At 46.5% G+C, this 13,042-nt stretch overlaps 1 protein-coding gene across 1 annotated transcript in view; it reads right to left on the reverse strand.

Moving 5' to 3' along the window:
• Positions 1-5,222: 5,222 nt before the first annotated feature.
• Ctnnd2 (catenin delta 2) overlaps positions 5,223-13,042 on the reverse strand; it is an 869,206-nt gene continuing 861,386 nt past the window's right edge. Inside the window, exon 23 of the mRNA XM_048814198.1 lies at positions 5,223-6,395. Within this exon, the coding sequence (XP_048670155.1) occupies positions 6,135-6,395 (261 nt within the window). The 3' untranslated portion in view covers positions 5,223-6,134. The remainder of the gene's footprint in view (positions 6,396-13,042) is intronic.

The following is a 13,042-nucleotide window of genomic DNA, read 5'->3' on the forward strand; positions in this document are numbered from 1 at the left end:
TAAGTGTTTAAACAGTACAGAAGCCATAAATGCTGTACCTCTAGAAGGGGTGGCCTTTAAACTGTTTGTATGAGCATAAGCCACATTCCCCTTGATTCCTTCAGCTGGCCCAGATGGTTCAGTTCTTCCATCCTTCCTTCCTTCCTTCCTTCCTTCCTTCCTTCCTTCCTTCCTTCCTTCCTTCCTTCTTCCTTCCTTCCCTTCTCCTCCTCCTCCTCCTCTTCCTTCCTTCCTTCCTTCCTTCCTTCTTCCTTCCTTCCCTTCTCCTCCTCCTCCTCCTCCTCCTCCTCTTCCTCCTTTTCTTCCTCCTCCCCTCCTCCTCCTCCTCCTTCTTTTTAATATTTTTTAGCTGTCAGTGGACAGAATTGACTCAGTGCCTCACACCTACTAGGCAAGCGCTCTTCCAGTGAGCCACAACCCCAGCACCCCCTTTCATTTCTGTTGTCTCAGGATCGCATCTCAGTAGATGGTTCACTGCCATCTTCCTACTCGCTCACCCTCAGCTGCGGTTGGAACAGCTCTTGAAGGCCCTGCATGGTCTGCAAAGTATTGTGTCTGAAGGCTGATTCTCTGTCCTCTTACTCCTTGCCATCCTTTGTGCCCACCATTGGCATTTGCCACTCTCTTCACATGAGGTCTTTCTTCCCTGGTTTTGAAACCTTTGCCTTCACCTTGTGTCCTTTCCTGTAGCACATAGCCTCCCTAGAACCTTCCCCACTCCAGGACTTGCTTCTGGCCATATTCTCCTTTTCACAAATACTCTATGCATGCCCATTTTCCAACTTTCAACCCCAGAGGAGCAATGGCTACCTTTATATCTCCAGTTCGGAGTCTCCGTTACATTTCCCACTGCCGGTTGCAGCTCAGCCCCTGGATGTACTAGCAGCATAGGTAACTCCACATGTCCAAATGGAGTGGGCTCTGTTTGCTGGAAAGGAGAGGTTTGGGGCAACCCAGGCTCACATCTCAGAGGCATCTTTAGGTGCTTCTCTCTCTCATCAAGTAGTGGGCAAGTGCCTCTGATCAACTCTGACAATATTTTACATTAGGTTTGTTAGCTTTACTGTTAGCTCCTCACTCAGACCCTGACTTGTTTTCTGGATTGTTGTTCTGTAATGTTCTGTGCATCACCCAGGCATCTTGTGAAAAGGCAGATTTTGATGGGGAAATGCTTGTGTGGGAGTGATTTGGGGTAAAATGCTCACGCTTCTGGATCATTACAATTGTCTCATAAGTGATCGTCTCTAGACCAGGCATTCTCAAAGTGTGGTCCTCAGACAAGCAACATAAACATCATTTGTTAGAAATGCAAATTCTTAGCCATATCCAGCCCTACCCAGTCAAACCCTCAGAACGAGCTTGCTGGGTCATGTGCTCCAGGTGATTCTGCTGCGGGCTGGAGTTTTAGAGCACCCATCTAGAGTTTGCCTTTATTGTCACCACACACACCAAGGATCTTTGTACAGGTGCAATAAGAAATTGTCAATGTTTCCACAAGGTGGTTTTTCAAAGGCCTGCAGCTTTGCCCCCAGCTGATTTTTCTTTCTCTCTTAGTTAATCCTTACTCTGTTCCTAATTTTAAAATAAAAATCATCGCCTGCTGTTCCCTGTCCGTTCCTGATGCTTCCTATATTGTCTCCTTCATTCTTGTTTCTGTTACCTGAAATGCTCCTATTCTTGCTCCCTAGAAGTCTATCCTTTCTTCAAATTCTAGCCAAATGCTGTCTCCTCTGTCTTGTTTCTCAGATCACCACGCTGTGGAGTGTGGCATTTTATGTTCTTGAACTCGGTTGTGATTAGCACCTGGAGCAGGGCACTGGGACAGTGGTTCTCCACTGGGGCTGATCTGCCCCCTGGGGAGCACTTGGTATTCTTTGTGAACTGAAGGTCTTGGTCCTTCACTTTGGAAGGCCAGCAATAATCTAGCTCATTCTGATTTTCCTTGCTCTTTGGTTCTACTGGTGACCAAACAATATGGCACTTCCAGGTGAGGTGTGATGTGCACAAGGTTCTCTTTCCCACAGAGCCCTCGCCAAGGTGCACCCTCATGAAGATCCTGATCTGAGATGCACCATGGGTTGGAGATTATCTCTAGGAGCTAAAGGAGACCTTGGAAACCCACAAGTCCAGTTCTTATTCAGTTCGTATACCAGTTCACGTGTGTGAAACTCTTGGGCAAACTAAGCTCTAAATTTTCAGATTTTAAAGGCAATCAGTCATTCACCCATAAATTCCATAGCACCCCAACACCCCACCAGAGTCTGGGCAGCACCTGGTGCTCAAGCACACAGTGTGTGACAAATATCTGAGCAGCCACACTAAGCATGATAAACACAGACCACAGAGGGCTTGCAGCCAGCGCAGAGCGGGTTTTGCCACCAAGCCAGTTGTGAAATGTTATTTGGGATGTTTGAGAGAGCAAGGTTACAAGCTGATGATCAGATGGTCATTAGTTTGGTCTTGATTAGCTGGTTGCTTGACCTGCATTTCAGCCCTGCTGTCCTGACCACACTGGGAAAGAAAGTGTCTCAGGTTGGGCCTGGGAGAACATGTTTCCCCAGAGAACTCAGCCAGGTATCAGCGGGATCCCGTCTGGGATATGCAGTTCTAAAACACCATGTGCCCCCGTTGCTTGGCTTTTCTCCTCTCTGTGTCATACAGATGTTCTGTCATTCAGTCAGCCGGTGAGTTGAGGTGTCCATAACCCACTGGGCTTGGCCTTCTCCTGCTATCTGAGGTGAGCTGAGCTGATCATTCTGAGTTTTCATATTTGGCTGGTGAGAGACCGTGGCAGTCTGGAGCAACACTTTTGCAAACAGATATTTTTCAGGCAGTACTTAATGTTATTTCCCCACACCAACATGGGGGTCTTCAGATCTTATGGCCCAGGGGCACAGCTTCTAGGAAGAAGGGGGATGATATCAGACACTAAGGAAGAGCTCAAGTGGAGAAACCAGACAGACCAAATACATTGAGTATTTTGGTGGTTATTGGTATGTATTTAATTTTTATTTGTTATTCAGTTTAAATGCTGCTTTTATCTTATTATTATTTCTTTAAGAGAAGCTTTCCATAATGTGAGTCTTATCAAGATGAACAGGTCGTCACTGGCTAACTTTCACCTAGGTCAGCACCAGTAAGATATGACCTCTGTGTCACCCAAATTCTTAGAAAATTGATATTTTATTGTTTAACTCATAACTGTTAACGAGGACTGAAATATTAGTGCATGGTATTGCAGCTGAATCAGTATTAAAAGATCTTATTTGTAAGTGTTCATTCTATTTATAATGGTCTAGTCTAAGTGTTCCTTTATCAGACTGGGGTGATAGCTTTTCCTGCGTTCATGTCTGGGCTTACATCCTGTTAAGTGCACTGGGGGTATTTAGTGTCTACCATAAGGGGCTGAATAGAAGAAGAAGTTGTGCTAGCTGAAAAATACCGTTCCCATCTCAAGAGGATGACCCAGGGTCTGGAGGCTCTGTAGACCTAAGCAGCAGCCACCTGGGGGAGGTGTCTTACTTGCTCATCAGCACAGTGAAAGCTAACCAAAGGTTTCTTGCCATTTGAGGCTTTTAATCAATACATATCTTATATTTCACTAGCTGATCAACCTTTATACCAAGGGAGACTGTGGGGCTTCGGGCCATTTTACTGTTCAGATAAGACCCATCTATCTAGTTGGTTATTTATCCATCATCTCCCTCCTTCCCTTCCTCTTTCCCTCCCTCCCTTCCTTTCTGTCCATTTATCAGCTATCTTCTGCCTTCTGCCTACCTACCTATCATCTATCTCTGTGTATTTATGAAAAGGAAAAAAAAAGGATTGGCTTGAGTGACTATGCACACTTCAATTTCCTTCTCCTCCTTCCAGCTGTGATCCCAGAGGTTCCTGGATGAATCAGTTCACCACAGTCTGGTACCATATGCCCTCAAAGAAATACAGACAGCAAAGGCATCTTTGGTCTTCAAGAATTGCTAATGTGGGCCATCCACTGAGACCCAAAGTCATTAAAAAAAAATTGCAAGTTCCTGCTAGGAGGAGGACTGTGTTAGCACATCATTAGTTTTCCCTGCACAACTCTCAGCAAGAACTGCATCCTACTGTTTACTTTTGAAAGGTTAAACCAGCTACTGGTTGTGGATAAGTAACGTCTATACCACAATCTGTCTTGATGAACTTGCATTTCACTCTACAACTCAGATGAAGACCAAGCTCTGTCTTTAACGCTACATCTTTCTCTCTAGAAGGAGGGGTGGGAGCATTTCTTTGAGGAAACCCAGAATCCTGGAGTCCTACAGTAAACAAAGCTTCAAGGTCCAACGCCTAGGTAATTTTTAGGAAATTCATATGTAATTTTCTGTCTGCTGCTCTATTCTGGAAGTTAACATTTCTAAAAAAGAGGCACAAATGAAGTATATTTGGATCACTGTTAAATTTGGAGCAAGAACCATGACTTCAGACTTTGAGCTGAATTAATCTATGTGGCGTGAAGGGCAGTCAGTTTTAAAGGAAGATGGCAGCCAATTTCTTTTGTTATTTATTTTTTTATTTTTTCCAAGAACAGTTAACATTTACTAGGCACCTATTGGCCTCAGTCACTTGCATCTAAAGAGCGAAGCTAATTCACCCACAGCCCGTGTTCTTTGAAATGGTTAGCCTTATTTCTTAGCTCTGTTAACCACTAGTCTAACATTAGCTTCAAGTTCAATTTTAATCATCTACCCCATAATTGTCTACTGCTCCCTGCCACGAACAAAAAGTTTAGGGGGGAATAAGGCGAGCAGTTTACATTTTCTGTGGACACTTCAAGTAATTGGCCCCAAAGTGAAATTATCGATTGGCCATGGTTTGTAGTGTTCTGAGGGCGTAAAACGTGGAAGGAAATTGACCTGTAGAAAGAGTTGGTATCCAAGAATGTGTGAACGTGTGAAAATCCTATAACTTCACTTCAACTGGCCTAATATCCTGAGTCACTAGATGGTCAGAAGAATAGATACAGTACGAAAGGAACAAACCAATGTACATTGATACTAAAAACCAAAAACAAAGTCTGCACAAATGAACAGCAAATGAAATCGCTTCTATCCAAATAAGATCTCACACAGGTCATTTTTTCCCTACGTACATGGACATACACACACCCACACACGCACAGACGCACAGCAAGGATGCGTATTTTTGTAAGCTAGGTCCTTGGAAATAGACATTCTTAGCAAATATGGATGACAGATCAATTGTAATTTATTTTCTTTTAACACTGTATCATCATAAAGAAAACTGGTATAAATGAAAAAATCTATTTCAAATATCTACATCTAAAATTTTAGGCAGTGGAAAAGCACTTTGTTGACAAGGAGAGTGGAATGATGGATGTTAATCGTCAGGAACTGCTGAATGCCTCGTTAGTTGTCACAAACAAATTCACATATCAGAACGAACAATACTGCTAAATATTCCTTTTTTTCCTTTTTTTTTTCGTTTTTTTTTTTTTGTTTTTTGTTAAAACATACTGGGAGAAAGAAAAGAAAAGAAAAACTGGAAATCCATACATCTTTCAAAAGTTTGAAATTGAAGCAATATTTAGAACCATAGATGAGGAAACACGGTGGCATTGGTGTAATATACACAATGCGCTCTTCTTCTTTAATCTGTAATGTACATCAAATACTTTACAACAATGCATTAACAAAAGGCAAGAAACATCTTGCTATACAGAGGAACCCCAATGCAACTTGAAGCCTAGAGTCACAACGGATGAAGAGAGTAAACAAAGCGTGAGAAGCCGTCCCCCATAAGTGTGTAAACTCTTCTGTGTCTTGTGCTTAACTAACCTCCACGCCCCGCCACCGGCCTCTCCTCCCTCCTTCCTCTGCCGCCTTCCATATAAAGCACTCTTCAAACCCTACAGCTCAGACTAGAACGGTGTGGCCCGTTGTCGTGTTTAGGATCTACTGGTTGCCGAGTTAACGTTTGATTCGTTTAGCTTTCTAAAATAGCTCTTAATATTCCCTTACTGGTTACCACAGCCTTCCTATGGAACAGGCTTGAACAAACTAAATTTGCAGGGTGGGGAGAAATGTCTCGTGGTGTCTGCATGCACATGCACTGCTCCGGGCGGGCGCCTGGCCGGCTCACACCCAGGAGTCGGGCGAGGCCGGGTAGTGGCTCGTTTCATAGTTCAGTTCGCTGTAGGGACGGGCTGCCGAGTAGAAGTCGACGTAGTTGCCCGTGGACTTGAGGCCCAGGTGCATGGTGTACTCGCTGGCCGGAGGGCGGTGGTGGACCTGGTCCTCGAAGAAGGACTCGTCGTAATTCCTCGTGGAGTTCTGAAACGGCTGGTAGGCCTCGTAATCTTTTCTGCTGGGCTCCTGGGGGACCGGTTGTGCTGAACCCTGTGAGGACGGAGGGAAGAGCCAGGCTGGGTTAACCCATTTCCACCAGCTCCCTCCCGACAGGCCACTCCACCCGGCCTCGGAGAAAAGCCCCACGCCGTGCTGGGCATTCACCCGTGAGCATTCTCCCAAGGCTGCCACCTTTGCTTTTTTTTAAGAAAAAAAAAATTAAACTGATCATAATTATGGGTGAGCTGGGATGATTTGTACAGATACACAACGTGCCAGGATCAAATCAGTGCAATGAATCTTTCTGTCTCCTCCAACATTTATCATTTATCTGTGCTGGGAACCTTTGAACTGCCCTCTTTATAAAATATATGGAATGTTCTGTGTCCTTTGGTCACCCTGCAGTGTTGCAGAACACCGTGCTATTCCTCCAGTGTAACTGGATTCTGGAGCACATTACCCACCTCCCTCCCACTCCTCCTCCCTCTCCCTTCCTAGTCTCTAGGGACCACTGTTCTGCTCTCTGCATCCACTCTTCTAGGCATGAGTGAGAACACCGGGCACTCGCCCTTCTGTGCCGGCTTTTATGACCCAACACAAAATCGTCCCATTCCACCCCTGCTGCTGCAGATGACAGGATACGGTTCTCTGTGTGGCTGAATAATATGCTACCGTGCACATATATCACAGTTTCAAAACGGGTTCTTGGGTCCACATGTTATCCTTCTGCGTATTCCCCTCTCTCTCATTATTATTGTGGCAAAGTTGTCATAACATAAAACTGGCCCTTGTGAACAGGCTGGAGTGACCGGCTCAGGGGCTACGCACATTCCTGGTGTTGTGCAGCCACCCCCCCATCCCCTCCCACAACTTCCTCCCCACCCCACACAGGCTCGCTGGCACTCACTAAGCACAACCCACCTCCTCCCCCACCCCTGGCACCCACATTCTACTCTCTCTCTGAATTCCATGCTCTAGCGCTCCAGTCAATGGAGTTGTTCAGGATCAGTTGTTGTGTCCAGCCTGTTCACGCAGCATAATGTGTTCATGGTTCATTCATGATGTAACATGTGCCAGGATGTCCCTGCTTTGCATGTTGAAAGAGATTCCCTTATACGGACAACCCATGTTTGGCTCATCTTTCCTCCATCCATGGACACTGGGGCTCTTCCCACCTTCTGGCTCTTGGGAGTTAGGCTGCAAGGATCAGGGTGCACCAGGGTCTATGGGTCCCTGCTTCTGGTTCTCCTGGGTCAGTACCCGGCAGTGGGCCAAAGGGTAATTGTTTCAAGGGGGCATCACACTGTCTGCCATAGTGGCCACACCATTTTACTAGCTAACCTTTTAAAATTAAAGTGGTGTAGACCAGAGCTAGAGAACACATGGACTTGACTTTCATCTTTTCTGCATTTTCTGGTATCACACTCAGGTACTGCAATCTCCAGGAGACGTGAGGATGCACAAGGTCTAATGGCCACCCAGGGACCTTCCCTCCAGTGTAGAGGACCATCATCAACATGCTTCTGATTCCTGTGTGCACACAGGGGACTGAGGCTTCCCTGTGGTTGGGCCACTCCTTCACACCTTCCTAAGTGGCCAGGGACCACAGCCTTGGATGCACACCCCAAATACTCTGCACTCTGAGGGACAAAATGTTCCCTAACTTGGTGCTATCAAGAACTGGTTGTCTCAAGTATGCTGTGTGATGAAGACTTTGATTAGCAGGGAGGGGTCTTCAGAATTGTCTGGTTTCCCCTGGGCCACCTCAATACCGCCCTAGGCTTTGCCCTCTGCACATTACTGTTTGATGTATGGCCTAGGAACATTCAGGGATTACAGGAGCCTAGGAGATACATGAAAGTCAAGAGTCAGTTCCTCTGCTTGGCTTTAGGGAGAGTGAGACCCAGTTGTGTTCATGGGCTGATAATATATTTACTACCTGGGGACAGAACTAGCCTTTCCCTTCTGACTGGCTCTGGGGTTCCTCTCCGAGTACCTGCCCCCAAGGTGAGCAGAACCTCTCAAGGTGTGGGGTAAGGGAGACCCTCACAGCTAGTGCATAATGCAGGGACGCACCAGCTCTGCTATTGCAGTCACGGGGGAGGAGGTCTGGTTTCAATTAAAACACTCCTAAAAATACAGTTAGATCACTTTCCAGCATTCGGTAATTTCCTATTAATTTAACTAAGGTTCAGCATGGAAACACCCTCTAGAAATTGGTCTCAGTTAGTAAATAATGATTTGCAATTAGCACGTTGTGTATGAGTGAATGTCTCTAATGGCCCGCACATATTTCTTCTCTCAAGGAAGTGAAACTCCCTCTTTTATATGTAATTGATTTATGTTAGTAATCGACCTGCTCTTCTAAGAAGCAGTGAGCTTCCTCACAGAAGTGCTCAGAACGTCCACATGTCTAGTTAGTGGTGGCGGAATGCATGAGAAAGTCCAAAAGTCTATAGAGCTCAAACCATTGTTAGCCCAAGAGCCTGAAGAGGAGAGGGACATTTGGAATTAATCTACAACACCTGCTCTGACCACACAGACTGTGTGCTTAGGCGCAGGTGACCTGGGCTACTCCACCAAGAGCTGTGTCTCTGTGGACCTTCTCCACCCCACTTGGGTGCAGCTGTCCGAGAACAGAGCACAGCAGGCTTACAGGTGGGAGGTTAGAAAACTCACACAGAAGGACACCAGAATTTACTGTTTCTATTCAGTAGGTACCATCTTCCACATTTAACAAGTTCTGTTTTGTTTACTCTTCAAAGGGCAATAAATGTATATGTATATGTATATGTCTACCTATATTGATATCATCCATCCATCCATCCACCCATCCATCCACCCATCCATCCATCCATCCATCTCTAATTATAGGAGAGGAAACTGCAGTTCAGAGCCATTAAGCAGCTTCTCTAAGACACCATGGTGAGTGAGGCTGCAGAGCTGGAATTTGAACATATGCCTGGCTCACTCTAGGGCCTATGCTCTCTTTGTGCCAGTAGGGTTTCCACAAAGTCATGGTGGCCAAACCTCGGAGGGATGTCCTCACTGAGCTGACTCCAGACCCTGTGATAAGCAAGGAGGTCCGTGGACAAAGGCCAAGGAGAGGTGTGTCTTGTGCTGGTCATGGCCTCCCAAGGGCACTGCTGGAGACAGAGGGGACCTCAGGGGAAGTCACTAATGAGGCTGCATCTGCTGCTTAGTCATTTCCAGGTGAATGTGTTTCAGATATATATATACACCCCCCCACACACACATACACACACACATATATATATACATATGTGTGTGTGTGTATGTGTGTATTTTATACTGTTGTCATGTTCTCTGGTTGGGGCACATTTTAGAATTGGGTATAACTTACAGGTGGGAGAAGCAGTGAGCTTCGTCACAGAAGTGCTCAGGACATCCACATGTTATCTGAAGCACTTACCTGCTTCAGTTCACCTGTACTGTTCATAAAGTCTCACATCAACCCCTTCTAAGGCTGTGCTGAGTGCACAGGTCAACAAACTACTTAGGATGGGTGGCGGGTGGCACTGCTGAGTTTGGAGGGACTGAATTGCTCCCTGGCCTGGTGGTAGGAATGTTGGCTGATGAAACACATCATAGTGGAGAAATGTTGGCTGAATTTTACAATTTTCCCTAAGGAAATAAATATCTGAATGTGTTAAAAATTTGGCAGATGAAATGCTCTCAAATATAAGCCCACCCCAGAAAAGAGCTAAAAATACATGCATTAAAAATATCGTGCAGTTTGCATAAACCGGATTCTATGAAGGAAGGAGAACCACCCTATGCAGTGGTGGGGATTTCTAAATCTGGGTGTCTGCTGTGGTGCAGAGAAGCCTGGATCACCCAAGGATCTGACTCTGTGGCTGGCTTGCCCTCAGGCAGCATCCTCTCCAGGAAGGGGAGGTGTGGCCAGCTCACATGGGGCTGGGGGGGGGGGCCCATGCTCTTTGCGCTTGTGCTGTGACTCCTGTTTTTGTAAGGCCATCTTCGCTCCACTTTCCCCTCACCTAGTAGAACGTCTAATACAAATTATGGAGCTTGGTTCCAAAAGCCCTCCCAACTCTGCTAGCACTAGAACACAAAAGACTTCTTTGTGGTTGCTCCTCGTCACATTGTCCAGTGTTCTGTTTTGGATGTGCTCTGTCCCACCAAGGGTCATGTGCTGGAAGCTCGGTCATCAGTGGGGTATTGTTGAGTTGGTGGAACCTCAAGAAGTGGGGCCTAGTGGGAGACAAGTGGGTCTTGGAGGCGCCACCTTGGAGGAGATTAATGCTGGTCTTCCAGACTAAATTTGTGTGGTTGAGAATGGGGCTTTATAAAGTGAAGCCACCCCATGGGCTGGGCCTCATTTGGATGCAGTCATTTTCCCTTTCTGCTTCTCTGCCAGGTTGTAATGCAACCAAGGGGATCTCACCAGAGGCTAGAACAGATGGGACCTCCTGCTCTTGGACTTTCAACTTCCCAAACTGGAATTTAAATAAACCTCTTTTCTTTATACACGACTCAGACTCAGGTATTTTGTTATAACTACAGAAAACAGACTCATACAGCCAGCAAACTGGATTTATTTTGAACACAAGGGAAATATCTGCCCATAAAAGATCTTCAAACTTTTCCATACTGGCAAATACGAAGAGTCAGAGTGTTAACAAAGGAGGCCACATGGTGATCTCAGTGGTTTGCAAAGTGTGGTTCCAGCAGCATCAGCATCACTCCCTGGGAGCTTGTTCAAAGGGCAAATTATCAGGCCTACTCCAAACCTATTAAATTAGAAACTCTGGGGTTGGGGCTCAGCAATCAGCTTTAACATCCCTTAGGGGAATTCTGACTCATGCCCAAATTTGAGAACCAAATTGGCATAGAAGAGGGAAAAACGGAACGAGGCAGAAAAACCAGGTTGAGTCTTTGCCTCTTCCTAGCTGAGTGACTAAAGTCAAAACTTATCCTCCTTAAATCTCAATTTCCTCATCTCCAGGGGCACTAATACCTGACAGTGGGACTGAGGACACACACACACACACACACACAAACTAACTCAAGATGCTGGTTTTGTTATAAGCAAAACACAAATCCCTTTGCTTCTAGTTTTACAACAAAAGGCCCATTGCTGGCCACATACATAAAGTTAAATAAGGCACTTCTCTTTATAAGCATGGGATAGACTGGTAGAAACTCAACAGAACTTTCAGAGAATAAAAGTGGTTAACTCTTTCAGTGGTGCCTGTGACCCACTGACCCCAGACGTAAAACCCCGGGGCCACCTACTTTATTCTACAGGATTAGTTGTTTCTTCTAAGAGTCCTTAAGCTCTGAATTTGCTGATATGTAAATGGGGTTCCAGGTAGTCACAGGGCAGAGCAGAGCTGGCTCCTCCCCCCCTGGGTCATGGGAAGCCTGGGTCACAGGGGATGCCTTGTCCCCCATCAGACTTGGCCATGCCTCCAGAGCTGCTGCCCTGTTCTCAGCCCTCAGCGTCCTTGGCCCCCTCCTGGAGGTCCACAGGAACTCATCTCCTCTAGAAGGCTGGCTACTTCCAGCCTCCTCTGTGAGGGTCCCGAGGCCCCACTGGTGGCTGAGACACAGAAGTTTAGAGGGCTCAGCCGAGGGAAGCTAACCCTCAACAAACTCCAGAACATTCCTCCCAGTCGAACTGTTCAGGCGAAAAGTGGAGAGGTCACTCTGTCCAGGAAAGCTCCTAAATGAAGGCCTTCCACTTGGCAATGGCTGGCCCTACCCACATGAGGATCCAAATCATGGATCCTGTCTATAAGGGCATCTCTGGAACCACCTGACTGGAGCCCTCAAGAGAAGCTCCACATAAAGACAGATTCACTCCGGTAACGGAGTCCCCGTAAGTACGGCATTTTCTTCTGTTTTCCAGGCTCACTGGAGTGTGATAATGATTTTTAGGGGGGAAGAGCTCTCTGGTGGATATTTTTAAAATGCTGCTTCGCATTAGAATTTGACGGACAGCCCAACTGCCCCCTCCCTTTGCTGCCCTGCTCAGGAACAACGAGGGCATGGAGCCATGACCACAGGACTCAGCTCTGGGAGGGCTCCCCGTGTGGTCAGGAGCTGTGGTGCTCATGTTCCTCCCGGGTGCGGGCAGAGGGTTCAGCAGCATTCACCAGAACCTCTGTGGCCTGCAGGCTTCACTCTGAGATGGACGTCTGGGCAGTGCTGAGGAGAGGCTACACAGGACGGGCTCCCTCCACTGCAGGACGCCATCTTAGTCCATCAATTCTAATTGGCATAAGGGCCCAGAATATTCTTAAGAATGTGTCCCTTAGGACAGTTATGGCTTGTCTCTACGTCTAGATAGCAGGCAGTCTTTGGAACCCTCTGTAGCCACATCCTGAGGCACCCAGGACTCCTGGGCCACACCAGGGTGCTTTTTCATTGCCAAGAGTGCAGGATTCCATGGAAGGCTGGTGTGGAATTCACTGATTCTGCTGACGAGCTTCTCTGTACCCTGGGAACTAAAGACTAATCTTACACTCTTGAATGCAAAATCAGTGTCCTAGTGCCTCCCGACAGGTCTCCCTAAGAGCTAGAGACAGTCTGCTCACTGCACTGACAGAATTTTGCAGTATTTGCTATAAGAAAAGTGGTTGCTTTCCATAGAAGGAAGTGGCATTCCCAATACATTTTGTTTCTGTTTTCCTTTATGCTCAGGCAGGTAC

This window comes from Marmota marmota, unplaced genomic scaffold (assembly GCF_001458135.2).
Source record: "Marmota marmota marmota unplaced genomic scaffold, marMar, whole genome shotgun sequence".
In the NCBI taxonomy this organism is placed as follows: domain Eukaryota; kingdom Metazoa; phylum Chordata; class Mammalia; order Rodentia; family Sciuridae; genus Marmota; species Marmota marmota.